At 36.8% G+C, this 20,478-nt stretch overlaps 1 protein-coding gene across 2 annotated transcripts in view; it reads left to right on the forward strand.

Annotated features, from left to right (window-relative positions):
- LOC150109381 (ras-related protein Rab-27A-like) overlaps positions 1-20,478 on the forward strand; it is a 122,260-nt gene that overhangs the window by 91,386 nt on the left and 10,396 nt on the right. For both annotated transcript variants that reach the window (XM_090407795.1, XM_090407796.1), the window contains exon 4: positions 5,204-5,431. In XM_090407795.1, coding sequence (XP_090263921.1) covers positions 5,204-5,431 — 228 coding nt within the window. The remainder of the gene's footprint in view (positions 1-5,203; positions 5,432-20,478) is intronic.

Here is a 20,478-nt window from a genome sequence, read left to right on the forward strand (position 1 = left end):
GCGTTACATACAATATGTAATACCTTTTTTATATAAAAAAAATATTTTTATAGTAATGGCCACTTAGAGCGCTTTTGCGATATATGCATTTGTTAATAGGGATAAATCCACCCACTGTAAACTGCCAAGGTAACAATTGGACAAGACTGAAGATACATTCGGTTTCGATCAGCACATGAGACTCAACCTTTGCGAACTTCTTCATAAGTGCTCCAATCTCTTCAATAGTGAATTAATTGATGTGGAAATAGATTTAAATGGAGGAGGAACTGGTACAATTAATAGATCACGTCGAACCAAATGGCGGGGAAAGTTCTGCTGAAGATTCTGATTGTGATGAATCCGTTAAAGAATTTAGTTTGAAGAAATTTGCGGAAGGAATGAACTTGGCAAGAAAGTTATTTTATGGATAATGATCCCTCAATGGAGAGCTCCAGAAAATTCACAAGACAAGTGGATATTTTGTTTAGCTCCATATTATGAACTTAATAAAAAAAATTGCAGCATAGTGGTAAGCAAGGTCTTATTACTGACTTCTTGATAACTAAACCAGCCGAAGTGTGCAATGAGAATTATGATGTCTAAGAGGTTTCAAGTGATGATGACGTCCAGCCACTCATAAATAAAGAACATCTACGAAATGTTCATTTGAAGACAGTGATGATGATTAAATTATGCACTTTATTTTATTTTATTCATCATGTGCAATGAAGTTTGCGTACAGTTTTTAATTTTTTATAATTTTATACTATGTATTTGTTTCATAGTTTATATGTTTTCTTAACTTACATGAATTACCTGAATTAAATAAAAATATATTTTTGTTGGATATGTCATTGTTTATATAATCTTTAAAAAAAAAACGATTTCAGAACCTAATCCTACTTTTTCTATGTGATCTAAGTCTCGCATAAAGCAATTTATATAACACGGCATTTTTGTGTAACCTAACATCCACGTTATACGAGGGTAACCTGTATTTCTTAGTTTTAACACATTCATGATGGGGTGTCATTTATAGTTCTGACAGAACGTTTCTTTATTGGTGGGCTCAACTCGCACAAAGTTTCAACCTTTGGTTGAATTTTATTCCTGCTTGTTTGCATTTGAGCTGGCAAAGGAACTCACACATGCATTATATGGCATATTTCAATTCATGGTAGAATTTTATTTGAAGTTAGCCTTTGTGATCTGTCATAATGACATCGAGAATTTTAAATGCAATAAAACAAACACTTATTTCATGTAACTGAAAAATTTGACAGTAGTTTTTAGTTAGTTACTGTGTTTCCAGTGCAACCTATGGTTTTGCTTGAGTCTATACAGCGTAGTTTCTGTGAGAGGGGACATGTGATTCATTAGTTAGTGCAGTTTTTATTCCAGCTGTCTCTAATTGCACTATTTGTTGAGAAATATATTACACAGACTGCAAAATCCTCTTTATCTTAATCAGGGATACAATAAAACTACTTGTTTTTCTTGCATCAGCAGTATAATGGCTGTTGGGGGAAGGCGTGTTGTTAACAGCAGGGAGCAAGTTGCTGTCGTGACGTGAACATGTTTAAACATTTTTCGTGTGTGAGGCATGTGCAACATTTTTTAATGTCTTTTATCGTAAAGTAAAATCAGGCGTGCCAGTTATTACGCGAGGGCGAGTTATTTTTGAGTAAATATCGTAAGTGTTTCGCTGACGAGTTGACATCCTTCTGCTGCTTCTCTTGCTCAGCTAACTTCCATGGTGAGTTACAATGCATAAATATTTTTCTTACTACTGTTTTTTTTTTCAAACCAACATAACGAAAATCAATTTAATAATACAATAATCAATTTTACACTACATTAGAAATTTATATATAAATAAATATTATTAATAAAATAAAATATTATTTATAAAATTATAAATAATTATTTATAAAATATTATAAATAAATATATATATATATGTATAAATAAATAAATATATATATATATATATATATATATATATATTTACTTAGTAAACCTAAAGAGAAACATCTTCCAACTCAGTTTCCAGGAGTGCACAAGATTTTATGTGATTGTGGAAAGCCATACTATGGCCAGACTGTTAAATCCATCCTTCTACATTTAGAAGAACACCGTAGAGATATCTCCTACAACAGGACTAGAGCCAGCGCTCTCCCTAGCCACGTTCTCTTTTCAGTTAACTCACACGAAGGCCGCCAACACATTGTGAACTGGACACAAACTTCCAACATCCATGTGTGCTATGATGAGATTGAGAGAAAGATTGTCAATTCTAGAGAAATTTCTTTAGATTCTTCCTATATCAATAACAGTCTAAGCTTTAATCTCTCTGACACACACACTTTGCCTCTGTTCCGTATTGGCGAACTCATGGCAGCGCGTAGTCTATGTTTATTTGAAACTCAAGCTCGCATTCTGTTTTTCAAACGCACTACTGTCTTTTGTACTTGTTCTGTTAATACAATTTTAAGTCTCTGTAATTTTTTATATACGTATTTCTTTGATTGTGATACCTGAAGATGTTGATCAATTCAATGAAACTAGTAAACTAGTAATATATTTTCAAATAAACCATGTCATCTCTTTATCTCCCGATATCAGTCATTAAAACTTTAAAAAAAAAATATATATATATATGGCATGTAAAACTGCAAGGGCTGGAGGCTGATAGTGCATGGGAAGCGATAAAGGAGCGTTTGAAGCAGGTAATGGCTGACTGTATACCTAGAGTCTGGGTAGTAAATCAAGTAGGGGTTAAATGGATGAATAACACCATTAAGCTTGAGCTGCAAAAGAAGAAACAACTGTGGAGGGAATTTAAGGAGCAAGGTGACCTGCAGGTCCATGAACAGTATAAAGCACAGGCCAGAAGGGTAACGAGTGTGGTAAGAAAAGCAAAAGCTATCAACACTCCTATCCCAGTATCTTCCCTAATGCAAAACACATCTCCTTGTGGATATGTATATACTGTTCTGCATTAAGGGATTGGCCACTATCCAGACATACATATGTACATATCCACAAGGAGATGTGTTTTGCATTATGGGAGATACTGGGATAGGAGTGTTGGTAGCTTGCCCCACCTTTGCTACGAGTTGCCTGGTGTTGCACTACTTACCAAGGTAAGTAGTGCAACACTATATTCAGTCCTGAAGATATTTTCAGGCGCAAACTTTGTTTACTCTCACTGGGATAAAGGATTAAACTAAATTTATTACAGAGAGTAGTTTATTCAGGGGTAGAGTCCAAAAGACGACCTGTGACTAGTGGTGTGCCACAGGGTTCAGTTCTTGGACCACTACTGTTTAATTTGTTCATTAACGATATAGGAAAGGATCTGAGAGGAACTGGCATCTGTTTGCGGATGATGCAAAGTTAGGTAGAGCAATAATAAATGCACATGATGTCAGAATTTTGCAGGATGATTTGGATAGATTGGAGGACTGGGCTAAGGAGAATGGATGTCGATTTAATGTGGCAAGTGTAAGGTTATGCATTTTGGGGTGAAAAGATTAGCAGCAGTATACCACATTGGTGGAACTGTACTCCAGGAGATTGATGAGGCCAGGGATTTGGGAGTGTTGGTGGATAGGGAGTTGAAGTTTAGTGGGCACATTGCAAAAGTGGCTAACTCAGCTCATCAAATCACTTGGTTACTGAAGAATACTTTGATGAGCAGAGACAAGCAAGTTATTGTTCCTCTGTATCGAGCCTTGATAAGACCCCCATTTTGACCTCTGTACCCATATCTGGGTGCCAGGGTTTCTTCTTGATGGGGGAGGAGGTGGAGAGGATCCAGAGACGAGTGACCAAGATGATAGCAGGTCTACGGAATGAACCTTATGAGAACAGGTTGAAGATTTGTGGGTTGCAGAAATTGGTTGATAGGCAGAAAATGGGTGATATGATTGAGACATTTAAATTACTGAAGGGTTTCTATAAGATTAATTTAGAGGATATTTTTCAGAACAGGACTGGTGGTGGGAGGACTAGGGGCCATCCATGGAAACTGGGCAAAAGTGTGGTTAGCAAGGTTGTTAGAACTAGGTTTTTTACTTGGAGAGTGGTGAATGAGTGGAATAAGTTGCCAAAGTCTGTTGTGGGTGCCATGACTGTGAATGCGTTCAAGGCAAAGTATGATAGATACTGTGTGGATGTTGAATAGTTGTTCTTGACATAATGTTTAGGACCTCCCTCGATGAGTCTAAGGACTTCTTGGAGTTGCCCGTAATAATAAGAATAATAATATAAATTTATATATAAATAAATATTATAAATAAAATGAAATATTATTTATAGAATTCATCATCATCATCATCTTCCTTATACCCTCTTTTACCTTGCGTTGTTGAGGGTCCATTGATCATCAGACTTCACTCCGTTTACAGGATAAGGTGGTCAGCCTTATGCCCCGATGTATCCTATGGCCTGTAGTGTTGAGTTCTCAAGGCCAGTTTGCCTGCTTTGCAGGATGAAAAACCCCAGAAATAAACTGGGGAAAAAAAACCTGCTGTCCACGCCCAAGACTGGCTAACTTGGCTATGGCTGAGGAAGATCCTTCAGCTCCTCACGTCACCGACGGGAATCGAACCTAGGACACTCCTTCCCCAGGCATATGGTTTCAAAGCGCATAGTCACTAGGCTAACCACGCGGATTTATAGAATTATAAATAATTATTTATATTTATTTTATATTATAAATATTATAAATATATATTATAAATTTATATATAAATTAATATTATAAATAAAATAAAATATTATTTATAAAATTAGAAATAATTATTTATAAAACATTATAAATAAATATATATATAATAAATTTATAAATAAATTAATTAATAAAAGTTAGATTAATTTTCTGTTAATTTTTCCTCTATTAAAAACTGACTGGCACATCAGCAAATCAATTGGTAAATTTTTGGCACGTGCAAATAAAAAGGTTCGCCACCACTGCCCTAGAGCATTCCTTCGAGATGAGCGATATATTGTCAAGTTCTACTGCCTTATTAATAACAAGTTTACTTAATTCATCACATACCTCCTGCTCACTTAGCATCTGCCCCTCCTTCACCACAGTATCTATAGACTATAGTCTACATATATATAGACTAGTATATATATATATATATATATATATATTCCAATTACAAAATAATTTAATTCATTCCTCATTTATTTATTTTACTAATTTTAGATTTCGAAGTTTGACAACAGCTTTTTATCGTGATGCCATGGGATTTCTACTTCTCTTTGATCTCACAAATGAACGTTCATTTTTAAGTATTAGAAGCTGGTTAGAGCAATTAAAGATTCATGCATACTGTGAAAGTCCTGATATAATCTTATGTGGAAACAAGGCTGATTTAGAGGACAAAAGAGCAATATCAGAAGAAAGGGTAAGACAAGAGGCAGCAAAGTATGGGTAAGTTTCCTTTAACAAGATTTACAACTTTATTTGTAAGCATTGATCTAGTGGTGATTTAATCCACCAGACAATTGATTCATCAATATACGGTTTATGTGCAACTGCCAAATTACTCATATATTATCATTAACAGATAGTGAGTAAACTCACTGTGAGAGGTTTCACTTATCCAGCAACATATCTGGCATAATGTACCTCCTTAAACTCATCCACACTCTTCACAACACTTTTTGGCAAAGCATTCCACTTCTCTATTACTCTGCATGAAAAATCTACTCCTCACTTTGCTACATTCTTATACAACTTCTAGGAATGGTTTTTTGTCCTTACCTTTCTCATTTCTCTTTGTGTATAGCCTTTCTGAGTCAGTCTGGTAAAATCCCTCTCACCAACTTAAATGTCTTTATCATATTACCTTTCCTTTGCCTATCCACTGAGCTTTGCAATTTACATTCCTTTTACATTTAAAAGTCCTGGTAGTGCATTAGTCATTGTTTGCTGGGCCCCTCTCCAGAGTTTCCTGAGAATTTCATTTAATTTCCTTAACCAAATTTGCGCACAAGTAACAGGTGTGATCTGATCAAAGCCTTATATAATTATACAACTCCTTAATTGTGTCACTGTTTGTCAGTGCCCTTCTTACTATAGCAACAAGTATGCTGGTTTATCTCTGGATTTCAGACCTCTATTGACCATCATCTCAGATCTCAAATCTCATTCACTCCCTGCACACAGTTTCAACAATAAGTGCACACTGTTATACTTCTACAGTCTGAAGTGCAAAACTTAGAAATTCCATTTAATGCTGTGGCTTTATTGACCTCTTAATTACTCAATATGCTAAATACTCTATAATTATAAGTTCACTCCCTTATAAACCCACAGGTCTTCAACCTCTAGAAATATGATACCGTCTCTTTTCCCATTGTGAAACGTTAGCTTAATCTAATAAATTTTCTTCCATGATCATTTGTTTTCTTACTGCTACTTAATGGAAGAACTCATTGGGAATACCATTTTCTGCTTGCTATCATTTTCTTTATTCTAAATTCTTTTTCCTTACTAGACCTCTCACTTTAATCACTTGACTACTGCTGATGATTGCAGATGAATTGCAACCAAAAAGAATAGGAGATAGGCAGGAGGATGACTGTTCATTTCAAGTAGTCTGGCGTAAGATTAAGGACAGGAAGACAAAATATACAGTTGATTATTGCTATAGGCCACTGAGTTCCATGGATGATCTGGAAGACATGCATCGCCAAATTAGTACAATGAATACAGATTGATTATAATGGGGGACTTCAACTATGGAGATATAGACTGGAAGGATAAAAGATTGCATGGCAGTTAGGAAATGGAATTTATACACCTATTGAGAGATAATTACTTGAGGCAGCATATGAAGGAGGGGGGGACTAGTGGTATGAGAGTATTGGACCTGATCATAGGATCAGAAGAGCTATCCATAACCAAGGTGACCACAGTGCATTCCGATTGGTGAAAGTGACATGTCTTTACATAGAGATTGTACAACATGAGGAATATCATCAAAAGGGGTATATGTGGAAATACAAGGCAAGGTGATTATGACAAGCTTAGGAGGAAGCTTAAATTTGTGCCATGACATAAAACACCTGCAGAGTAAGGATGTTAGTAGTGCATGGGAGATTGTTAAGTGTCATCTAGAGGAAGCAATATTAAAATGTGCACCTAAGGAAAGAAGAGTTGATCAGGGGTAGGAGTTGGGTGAATGAGTAATATCATTAAGAATGAGCCTCATAGATAGTACAAAGCTCAGGCAAGTGAGGTCACCAGCATGGCAAGGAAGGCAAAATCAGATTATGAGAAGAATCTAGCCGAGCAGGCCAAAGAAAATCCCAAAGAGTTCTTTCATTATGTGGCAAGTAAGAGGAAGAATGACTATGGAAGATTAATCTTAATGAATGATGATGGTCATGAGGTAACAGAAGCAGATAAAATAGTTAGTTACTGAGTGACCACTTTGCAAGGGTATATCATCCTAGTGGATTACTGTTATTATTATTAATTAGGCCTCATTGGAGTCAAAAGACTCATCGCAGGAGGTCCTTCCAAGATAACACAAAGTCTATCAAGACTCACTGTCGGAAGTCCCTCCTAGGAAACACAAAGTCTATCATACCACTCAAACTCATTGACTGTTCTCGCTCTCACCACTCTATCAGGCAATGCATTCCACAGTTCAACCACCCTCCATGCAAAGAAAACACTCCTCACCCTCTTGCTCACAGTTGCCTTTCATAACTTCCAGGGATGGCCCCTTGCCATCACTCCTTGCCGCTGTTCAACCAAGCAAAAGAACTGTCCAGTGTCAACCTGTAACCATCTCATAACAGTTTAAAAGTCTCATTCATATCACCTTTCTTTCTTCTTCTATCCACCAAATTCTGCAGTCCACATTCCCTCAGCCAATCCTCATAACTATCATTGTACAGTCCTGAAATCATCTTTGTTATCCACCTTTGTACCCTTTCCACAGTTAATTTATCTCCTTCAAATCCTGGGGACCAAATCTGAGAACAATAGTCTAAGTGTGGTCTGATCAGGGTCTTATACAAATGGAATGATAACTCGTTTATCTCTGCAGGTCAGCGTCCTTTTCATTATTGCAGCAATCCTCTGTGTTACCTTCACCACCTTTGCAATACCCTGAATTTCAGTTTTCTATCAATCATCACCATCCCCAGATCTTTTGTCTCCCCTACTTCCTCTAGTATAGCTCCTCCAATCGAGTGTGCATCCTTCCATCGATGGATCCGAAACTTCAAGACTTTACATTTTGCTGCATTAAACCGACATCCCAATTCATTTTCCCATCTGTCTAGCTTATTCAAATCCTCTTGCAGGGCTACCACATCTGCACTATTACTAATAGCCCTTCCCAGCTTCACATCATCTGCAAACAACTGAATATCCCCCCTGCAATCCACTGACAATGTCATTGAAATAAGTGGGACCCCACTTGTAACCCTCTGCCACCTTGAAACTGTCCCACCATACACAACTCTCTGATACCTATCGGATAGCCAATCTTGAATCCAGTTGACCAACCTGACATCCAAACCCATGTGCTGCAACTTAAATATCAGGTTATCATGTGACACCTTGTCAAATGCCTTTTGCTAAATCCAAGAAAATGGCAGTATATGCGTTTCCTTCATCTACTGCTCTTGTAACTTTATTATAAAAGGCTAGCATATTACTAAAACAAGAGTGCTCCCCCCCATCCCCACAAATCCACATTGACTCTCAAAGGTAACATTACCTTCATCTGCCCAATGTTTTATACGGTCCCTAACTAATTTCTCCAAGAAATTATTAACAACTACTGATGACACACAAACTGGCCTATAATTAGACACTTCCAGTCTGCTACCACCCTTATGCAATGGCACTATCTTACCTTCCTTCCTTCCATTCCTTGGGCACCTTTCCAGTAGCTAGACTTTCATTGAAAAGCCAGGACAACGGAGCTGTCAGTTCTTTAGCACATTCTCTCAAAATTTGTGGTGAAATACCATCCAGTCCCACAGCTTTACTGAGTACTCAGTATTTCGAACACGTTCTCCTCCTGCACTTCTAAAAGTTGAACCTGCCCTATCCCTCTAGTATTAAAATTGACTCCTCCAGGATGAAATACACCAATAAAGCGTTCATTGAAAAATTCCACTATGTCCTCTGCATCAGTCACTCTATTCCCATTTTTATCACACAATGTCATTCTTCCACAATCATTTTTCCTCATGTTGGCCACATTGCTAAAATATTCTCCTAGGATTTTCTTTTGATCTTAGGGCCAATCTCTTCTCATATTTCAGTTTCACCTTCCTTACCATACTAGTCACTCTCCTGGCCTGTGTCTTATATTCTTCATGCATCTGCTCTTCACCTGTCTCCTTATCTCTTCCATAGCCTCTTTTCACATGCAGTTCCTGTTTAATATCATTTGTTATCCACTTTACACCAAATTGTGTCCTCTTCTTCACTTGTGGAATACAACTTACTATTGCCGCTAACAAATGTTCCTTCACAATTTCCCAAGCACTAATGATATCCCAGCCTTCCAATTACTTCCTCCATGAAACTTACCCCAGTTGGACTATTAAAATCACCTGCCTTATAATTCCACATACGTTCCCGTCTCTTTGATACTCCTGCATGTCTATTCATCTTCCAAGTCAGAACCACATGGTCACTCTCTCTAACTGGTGGGAGAGATGTCATCTCTTATTATCAACTCTTCTGATGCTATGACCAAATCCAAAACTCTCGAACCTCTTGTTCCCTCTATTATATGTTGCCTAAGACATTTGTCCCTGAAGAATTCTAGAAATTCTATTCCCTTATTGCTGTATGCATCTTCCTCTCCCCAATTTATACTGCTATAGTTAAAATCTCCCTTAACAGTCATTCTTCTTGCACTTGCCAAGATCAACTGCCTAAACATCTCCTGGTCCCCATCCTCTGTGCTCTAGCAACACCCCACTAAATATCCTGTCTTGCCCACATCTACCTCACACCATATGCTTTCGAAATTATTAGTGTCACTGCCTTCCAAAGCCTCCACTCTTAGAGGACATGTCATCACTTATCATAAACAGTACTCCACCACCATGCTTTACCTTCCTATCCTGCTGAAAAATGCTGTACCCTGCTACTTATATTCCTGTTATTATATCCTCGTCTGTCAACCACGTCTCAGTGATCCCAATAATCTTTGGCCAGGCTGATGATATCAGTGCCACCAATTCTTTTCCTTTATTCCAGATATTCCTGGCATTAGTATAGAGCATAAAAATGCTACTTTTTGTATACGCAGCATTATCCCCTCTAGACTCCACTGGGCTCAGTGTTATCTGATGTTGTCTCCCTTCTCCCAAGTACCTATTCCCACAAGAGGCCACGCCTGCTAAAATCCACCTTGGGCATTCTAGTTTCCCTGCATTGACACACCGACTCGTTCAGAACAGCAATCTCTCCAGATGCCTACATCCTTCCTCATTCAAATGCAAACGATCTCTCGCATATAATTCTTCTCTGTCCTCAAAATCCCTCCAAGCATCCACATATTCCAATCCTCTCTTCTGACACATTCTAGCTATTATGTTATTCAATATTACTGCTCTTCTGCTCAGCTTTTCACTATCATACCTAAGCAACGTGCACACTATCTTTCCTCTCTGCGTCTTCTTTCATACAACCTCAAGCAAGAATCTCATATCTCTCGCTGCCCAATTTACATTACCTCTCAAGTCATTTGTTCCTACCATCACAATCATCTCATCCACCCTTTCATCCCTCTTAATTGCCATAGCCACCCTTTCTATCGTTTCTCCAGACAAACACTCCTCACGCATCCTATCTTGCACACCACGGATTATTGAGTCCCCGTACATTACATGCATCCCTCTCTCTCTCTCTCTCTCTCTCTCTCTCTCTCTCTTCTAACACTTTTTCTCTGTGTTCCCCTACTCACCTGCCTTCCTGACATCACTCTATCCCTGGTTCCAGTGCTCCCTCACATTCTTCTCATTCCCTCTCTTCCATTTATCCTATTCTCTCCTCTTCTATCATTCACATCACTCTCTCTCATTCCCTCTCTTCTATTGTTCCTATTCTCTCCTCTTCTATCATTCCCATAACTCTCTCTCATCCCCTCTCTTCTACCATTCTCATAACTTTCTCTCATTCCCTCTCTTCTACTGCTTTACTGCTTTAACATATGTGACAAATGCTAATGTGAGAACAGAGGTGGATGAATTGGAAGTTCTTAGGATATTGCAGTATCTCAATGTAAATACAGATGTGGGATTAGGTGGGGTATCATCTTCTCAGGTCTTGCAAGAATGTACAATGGAACTAGCAATACATCTGACTGAACTCATTAATTTAATTCTCAACTCTGGTAAAGTTCCAAGGAAGTGGAAAGAGGGTAAAATAATTCCCTTGCATTATGGAGGTTTTAAGACTGCAGCAGCAAATTAGACCAATCAATATCTCAGGCATGGTGGTAAAAGTACTGGAAAAATTGATCAAAAAGATAATTCAAGAATGGGTAGATAAAAATACGATATACTGTCTAAGGGTCAACGTGGGTTTGTTAAGAATCGGTCATGCCTTAGTAATTTACTATATTTTTATAATAGAAGAGTGTTTCTCACCTGCGATGATGGGACAGGTGGTCCACAGGTAGACAGACTTAAATTAATTAAATAAATATATATTTTTTAATTATCTAAACAAATTAAAATTGAATAAGCAAGTGAAAATTATTTAAATCAAATGGAGACTTTAAAAAAAATATCGTCAGAATGTTCAAAGGTGGAACCCTTTTTATTATATATCATTCTGCTGCTAAATTTGTAGCGGCAGAATGACAATAATAAAAGAGGGGGGAAGGGAAGAATAATATAGTTTTATTGCTTCCACCTTCCCTTGCTGTTTTATCAGATTTGAAGTGAACATGTGTTATCCACATTTCAACCAATGGCTTGTTGTTTATTGATTTTTATTATTGAAGGTTTCCCTCCTTCAACCAAGGCTCAGTATATCTTGAGACGTGCTAAGTGATACTTGGACAAAGTGTGTCCTGAGTTAAGCTCAGTATTATATATATTTTTCAGAAACGTTTTTTAATAATGGAAAAGTTGCTTAGAACTAGGACTTTGAAAAGAAGGGCAAATGAAACAGATGATGCTAACCCTAATTGGGATACACGTTTTTAACGGCGATTAAATCTGATACTATTAAAGTAGAAGAAACAAGCAGCTCAAAGAAAAAATATAGTAAGTATTTTTTCTGTTAACAGTTCATATTTGGAATTTGCATTTACTTGGTGTGGAGATGAAAGTGAACAGAAACCTCAATGTGTTTTGTGTAATGAAGTGTTGTCGAATGAGTGCATGAAACCTGTGAAATTCTGACGACATTTAGAAACTAAACATTGTGATATGAAAAATAAGCCAGTTGAATTTTTTCAGTGATGCTTAGGGACATTAAATCATGGGAAAGATATAGTTTCGGCCATGGGTTCCATTAATAGCAAGGCACTGGAAGCATCCTATCTCTTAAGTTTGTGCATAGCGAAAACAGGGAAACCTCATTCTATCAGGGAAAATTTGCTACTTCCAGCTATAAAAGATGTGGTAAAAACGATATTTGGCAACAAGTTACTAAAAGATGTTGATTTGATTCCTCTTTCAAATGACACTGTCGGTCGCAAAATTAATGATATGGTGAGTGACATAGAATCTCAGTTAATCGAAAGAGTTAAGAAGCGCTCTTATTATGCATTACAAATAGATGAGACTACTGACGTTACAGTTAATATGCTATGTAAGGTATGCACATGATAACAACATTCATGATGATATTCTGTTTTGTAGAACTTTGCCATCCCGAACAACAGGAGAAGAAATATTTCACACTCTCAATAATTACATAATACACAAAGGGATCCAGTGGGGAAAATGTATAGGCTTCTGTTCGGACAGAGCTCGCGCCCTTATAGGCAGGCATAGTGGGGCTGTTTCTATGGTCAAGGAAGTAGCTCCGTATATGAAATGGGTACATTGTTTCATACATAGGGAAGCTTTAACCTCCAAAGGAATGTCACCAGAATTTAAAACTGTGCTATATAACGCTATAAAGCTAGTTAATTTTATTAAAGCTTGACGTTAAATAACAGGTTATTTTCAGTACTCTGTGATGAAATGGGCAGTGAATAATATACAACTTTTGCTTCATTCTGAAATTCACTGGATTTCCAGGGGCAAAGTACTAACAAGGTTATTTCAATTAAAGCACGAAGTTTTATTATTTGTAAATGAACGTAATTCTGATTTTGCATCACTCCTAGTTGACGAAGCATGGTTATTAACACTTCCTATCTTTCAGACATTTTTTCGAAATTAAATGAACTAGATCTCTCCCTTCAGGGAAATTCTTTAACTGTTCTTGATGCCTACGACAGAATAAAGGCATTCGAGAAAAAACTGTTTTTTATGGATTAATTATGTAAAAGACACACAATTTGCACCTTTTCCAACATTGGAATCCTTTTTGGTGGAAAATGATATTTTTGTTGATTCTGAGTTTCTGGAAAGGTTTTGTAACCACCTCAAAAATCTGAAACGGAATTTTGAAATGCATTTTCTGAATAACTTTTATAAGAAATTTCTGTGGGTTCGCAATCCAATTTCAGGCTTGCAGTCACGAGAACAACCTTTCTTTATCGAAAAAAGAACAGTTTAAATAAGCTTTCATGTGACATTGGACTTAAAATGCAATTCAGTGATCTTGGTTTGGTTCGATTTTGGATCTCGCCTTCAGTGAGAAGTGAATTTCCCGAATTATCTGAAGAAGCATTGAAAATCATCATGCAGTTCTCTACAACCTACCTTTGTTTTTATTTGAAGGAGCGATGAAAATCGCTCCTTCAAATAAAAACAAAATACAGAAATCGTCTTTGTGTGTGTGCTGATCTTCAACTGAATTTGACCAATATTGAGCCAGATATCCAGCAATTCTGCAAAGGCCCAGAAGCTCAACCATCTCATTAAAAGTAAGTAGTAACATAATTAGATCATATTATTTATTTGTTTAATAAAAATTAAAACTTTGTTCAATGATGATACAATTTTAATCATTTACTTCCAATTTAATTAATTATGTTTCCATATGTATTCAAAACATGCTTTTAGATTTATTATCTTATGAATAGCACAGTTTTTACGAATAGTCAAAATGACGTATAGGGAAACAAATTAAAAACACTATGTTTATTTCTGAAGTAAAACTTTAATTCCAACATTCTAAAATGTTATTTTTCTCGCTTTTCTGTTCGCAAAATCGTCGATGACATTGTTGAAGTCTATTTCATCACTCAATTGCTGTTTTATAGACAGTAAGGCAAGATTTGTTAAACACCAAAAAACTGGGGGGAGAATCCACCCCGGTTGGATCCCCCCCCCCCAGCTACACCTCTGTAACTTAGTGGTCTGTAGAATTGTTTTCAGCATTTTACTGGTCCTTGGCCCTAGAAAGGTTGAGAAACACTGTAATAAAGTAATAGCAGAGTTGAATAAAGGAAATGGTTACAGGATGATTCTGCTGGATTTTGCAAAGGCATTTTACAGAATACCACATGGAACTCTGTTATGCAAATTAGAAGAAATGGGGATGGATATGACACTGGTTAAATGGATAAGAGGGTGGCTGCCAGACAGATATCAAAAAGTAGTATATATGGAGGGGCAGAATCGAGGCAAAAACAGGCAGCTAGTAGTCTGCCACAAGATTCAATGCTGGGTCCATTGCTGTTTAATTTACACTTAAATGATATAAGAATAACCTGAAAGGAAATATTCAATTGTTTGCCGATGGTGGAAAATTAGATAGAGTACTAATTAATCAAGGTGATGTGGAGAGCTTGCAGGGCGATTTAAATAGTCTGTCAGTATGGGCAAAAGATAATGGATGTCAGTTTAATGTGGAGAAATGTAAAGTTGTACATTTTGGGATAAACTGATTACAAGCTTTGTATTACATTGATAGCACTGTGCTCCAGGAAATAGATGAAGCTAGAGATTTAGGGATGTGGTTAAAGTTAAAGAGAGTTAAAGTTTAGAGGACATATTACTAAGGTTGCTAAAGTAGCCCATAAGATTACTTGGCTATTGAAGAACACATTAACAAGTAGAGATAAGGAAGTTATTATTCCTCTTTACAAGGTCTTGATTACTGTGCTTAAGTCTGGTCTCCTGGGTTTCTTGGGGATGAGGAAGAGGTGGAGAAGATTCAGAGGCGTGTGACTAAGATGGTGAGTGGTCTGTGGAATGTTCCCCTATGAAGATAGATTGAAAAAATGAATAGGTAACATCAATGACAGGATCATAATAAAAGGAAGATATTAGGAAGAAACTTGACATAGTTAGTATTCAGGGATGTGTCAGCAGGTCTAATCTACAGTGGTATTGCTTGAACTGAATGGGCAAGGAAATGTAAGCAAATCAGGTGTTTAATGCAAGGATGGCAGGAAAAAGACTCTAGAGGAAGATCAAGATCTAGAAGCAGTTAGAAGTGTTTTAGATGACCAAAATATAAGATCCGACATTATTATGGAGTCCTGACAAATAACAGATTAATTTAATTAATACTGTTGATAGCACATTAGTTATATTATTATTCAGGACAACTGTGGCTCACAAGACTTACTATGAGTACTTGTTTTACAACATTGTCTATCATACTGTTCCTTAAATTCATTCACTATCTGTGCTCTTTCCACTTTATCAGGCAATGCCTTCCATGGTCTGCCCCCCCCCCCCATGAAAAAAAAAAACGAGACTACTTCTCACCCTCTTACTCATAATTTCCTCTTATAACTTCCAGGGATGTTTCCTCGTCCATATTTCTTTCCCTTATTCTACCATACAAGAAATTTCCCTAATGTCAATCTTATAAATTGCCTCTCAGTTGTTTAAATGTTTGAATCATATTACCTGTTTGTAACATTCGCTGAATTCTGCAGTTTGTATACCTTAGTCTATCCTCATAACCAACACTGTATCATCCTGATATCACCTGATCTGTCTCTGTACCCTTTCCAAGGTTACTTCATTATGGTGACCAGATTTGATCACAGTAATCCAGATGTAGTCTGATCAGGCTTTATACAATGGAATTTACTACTCTTTTATTTCCATTAGTCAACATCTTTCTCAGTATTACCTTCACCACATTTACAATATTATTATTAGTAAGATAGACCAGCTGCCCTAATTGCCCTTGAATTCATTCACACTACTTGTACACACAACATCCAGTGGCAATCTATTCCAATCATTTACTAAAATAAAGAGCCAAAAGGCTTCAATTCAGTGATGAAAAATTATATAAATTAAGTGGATATTAAATCCAACATAATTTCAGAGCCGAATACAGAAACTATAAAAGTTTTGTATTGAAACTATTTTCATATTTGAAAGTTGACTAGAGAACTTGCAGGAATACACTTGTCACCATACTACGAGTTGCACTAGCCAAACCTAATAGCAAGCATGCATGCATGCCGAAGCACCCATATATTGCCTACTATTGGTCCATTTTAATAAGGTTTCACTAATCTGACAGCTGTTTCAAACTCATTGGTTTTTGTCAGAGACCAGGCAGAAACCTAAGAGAGCAAAAACTCTTTGTACTAAGGAACTCAAAGCGTTGGAGAGGTGTATTTTCCGTAGGCCAACTCTCTGTCAGTGCGTAAAGTATTTACTAAAATAAAGAGCCAAAACGTTTCAATTCGGCGATGCAAAATTATATAAATTAAGTGGATATTAAATCCAACATAAAATTAAATTCGACGTAGTATGGCAGCAAGTGTATTCCCACAAGCTCTCTGGTCAACTTTCAAATATGAAACTTTTATAGTTTCTGTATTTGGCTCTGAAATTATGTTGGATATAATACTCCAATCATGCATCACTCTATGAGAGAGAAAAATCTAGCTCTCACCCACTTCTTGATGGCATTCATTCTCAGCTTCCAAGGATGTCCTTGCACCCTTAACCCAACCTCCATAAAATGAAAAATTCCATCTATTGGTATCCTGTATGACACTTTCTGAAGTTTGTAAATCTCAATATTCCATAATCCTGATATGATTTTTTAACACTTTCTACTTTGCTCTCTCTCTCTCTCTCTCTCTCTCTCTCTCTGCACTATATCAGAATCACCACGGAAATTAGGAGACTAGACCCAGTGGTGTAGCTACAGCTTTTGCTGCCCCTCTCACAATACACATCAAAAATTCTACAAAAAATCAAAATGACGTATATGGAAATAAATTTAAACACTGTGTTTATTTTTGAAGTAAAACTTTCATTCCCACATTCTAAAATGTTATTTTTCTTGCTTTTAAGTTAGCAAAATTGTTGATGACATTGGCGAAGTCTATTTAATTACTCGGTTGTTGTTCTGTAGTCAGTATGGCAAGATTTCTTAAACGCTGGTCCTCCTGGGGAAGACCCCCCCCCCCCAGCTATGCTGCTGACTAGAACTGCATGCAATAGTAATTTTTATTATAATAGTAGTTTTTATTATAATAATAATAATAAAAATAAGTCATTTTTGCCTCTTTATAAGGCCTTGATAAGACCTCACTTAAGAAGGCCTTATAAAGAGGCAAAAATGACTTCTTTTTATTATTATTATTATCTTATCTCATCTCATCTCATCTTCCTTATACCCTCTTTTACCTTGCGGTGTCGAGGGTCCATTGATCATCGGACCTCACTCCGTTTACAGGATAAGGTGGTCAGCCATATGCCCCGGTGTATCCTATGGCCTGTAGTGTTGAGTTCTAAAGGCCAGTTTTGCCTGCTTTGCGGGATGAAAATCCCCCAGAATAAACTGGGGAAAAAACCCTGCTGTCCACGCCCAAGACTGGCTAACTTGGCTATGGCTGAGGAAGATCCTTCAGCTCCTCACGTCACTGACGGGAATCGAACCTAGGACACTCCTTCCCCAGGCATATGGTTGCGAAGCGTACAGCCACTAGGCTAACTGCCTAGTGGCTGTGCCTATCTTTTATTTTAATATCCACTTAATTTATATAATATTCCAATCATGCATCACACAGTTGTTTGAATCATCAGCAAATAACTGTATGTCTCCTGACAGGGAGGAGGGGGGATTGAAAATTACTCTCTGTCTCAACTCATCATCATCATCATACTGTAGCAATACACTGAAAACCTTTCCCAATATACTGTTATCTTTCACTACCTCAGTACTTCTGATATCCATCCTGACATTCTACTAATCTTCAACCAAATCATTTGTTCCCACAACCACCACTAACTCTCTCTTGCTGATTTCCTTCTCATATCCAAAGCATGAATTATCTTACTCATTCTCCCTCCGGAAATCAGATCTTATAGACCATCCTATTAACCACACCTCTAACAATGGAATCACCATACATTGCTATTTCGTTTCACCTTTTTTTTTTTTTTCCATTTTATGTTTACCAGGTTGTCTGTTTTATGTTTAACAGGTTTACTTTCTTTAAGTTTTTTATATGACTCCCACTCATAAAAGGTTGTAAATCTTTATTATATTAGTACTGTTGGTGAAATAAGGATTGTTTTATTTTTTTATTAATTTTATATGTTTTTTATTTTTTTATTAATTATATATTTTTATTTTTTTATTAATTTTGGTTTTTTTGTATTTTTTTTAAATTGATTTTTACATATAATTAAATTAGATGTAGCTTGTATGACATACTGACAAGAGTCTTCAAGGATAACAGTGTCATCAGCATATTTTCAGTAGGTTCTTCCCATTTAACTCCATATATTCATACAAAACATAATATTACAATAGATCATATCCACACTATTAATCAAGTAATAGAAAAAAAACAAATGTATCTAATTTTTCTTCAGATTTAGAGTTCATAGATTTTGAAAAAGCTTTTGATTCTCTATATCAGTCAGAAATAATAAACAGTTTAAAGCAAGAAGCCACCCCAACAAAGTATATCTGAATTTTAAAAAAACTGTACATCAGCCAGTATAAAGCCAGAACATCAAGGAAAGGAATTTAGAACCTCCATGGTGCAATTGGAAGAATGATGGTACATTGCTTCCTTCAGTTGGAAAAGGCCCAAGTTCAATTCTCGTTGTCACGGGAGGAACATTTTTTATTATTATTAAATTATTATTATTAAACAAGACCTCATGGAGTCAAAGACTCATCTAGGAGGTCCTTTTATCTCACACACATCTCATCATACCGTGTCTTAAACACATTCAAGCTCCTTGCAGACACCACACTCTCAGGCAAGACATTCCAATCACTCACAACTTTGCACGAAAAAAACCTGCCTCTCACTCCCCTACTCACACCCTCTTTATACAGTTTCCAGGGATGACCTCTGCTTCTCCCCTGATCTCCCACTATTCTCTGTAGAACTTCTCCACCATTGATCCTATAACAACACCTTACCAACTTGTAGGTCTCTATCATATCTCCCCTCTTCCTTCACTCCACTAGACTCTGCAAATTACATCTACCAGTCGCCTTTGGACCCTTTCCAACATCTCTACAGCCTTCTGAAAACCAGTTGATCAAATCTGGGCACAATAGTCCATGTGTGGCCTAATCAAAGCCTTATACAATGGAACAAGAATCTCCCTACTTCTACACATCAGTGTCCTCCGCATCATTCCCAGAAGTCTTTGTGTTGTCTTCACAATTTTGGCGATGTGTCCCCTAAATTTTAGATCCTTATCCACTATCACCCCCAGATCTCTTATTTCCTCTACTTCCAACAATATATTCTCACCAAGCATAAATTCTGCATTCCATCTTTGTTTTCCAAATTTTAAAACCTTATATTTTGCAACATTGAACTCACATCCCCATTTGCTTGCCCAATCACTCAATTTATTCAAGTCTTCTTGCAAGGCCACAACATCTTCACTACTCTTTATGGTTCATCCCAACTTTGCATCATCTGCAAACAGCTGAATATCTCCATCCAAATCTTCGCCAATATCATTAACATACAAGTTAAACAGTAATAGCCCTAAAACAGACCCCTGAGGCACTCCACTAGTGACTTTCCTTTTCCTGGATATTGCACCCCCATACACAACTTGTTGATACCTATCAGATAGCCAGTCTCCAATCCAATGCACTAATATAATATCCAACCCCATCTGCTCTAGTTTGACTGTCAACTTATCATGAGGTACTCTATCAAAAGCTTTTGCGAAATCAAAGTATATTACTGTGTATCCTTCTCCTCTGTCCAAGGAAGCAGTCACTTTATTGTAATAAGTAAGTAGATTACTAAAACATGACCTTCCTTTAGCAAATCCATGCTGTCCCTCAAAGATTATACCATTGTTGTCAACCCAACTCTGGATCCTAGTTCTCACAAGCTTCTCCAACAACTTAACCACAACACCTGACACACAGATAGGCCTATAGCT

This window comes from Typopeltis vanoorti, chromosome 2 (assembly GCF_054136105.1).
Source record: "Typopeltis vanoorti isolate ZY-2024b chromosome 2, IOZ_Tvanoo_1.0, whole genome shotgun sequence".
Taxonomy (NCBI): domain Eukaryota; kingdom Metazoa; phylum Arthropoda; class Arachnida; order Uropygi; family Thelyphonidae; genus Typopeltis; species Typopeltis vanoorti.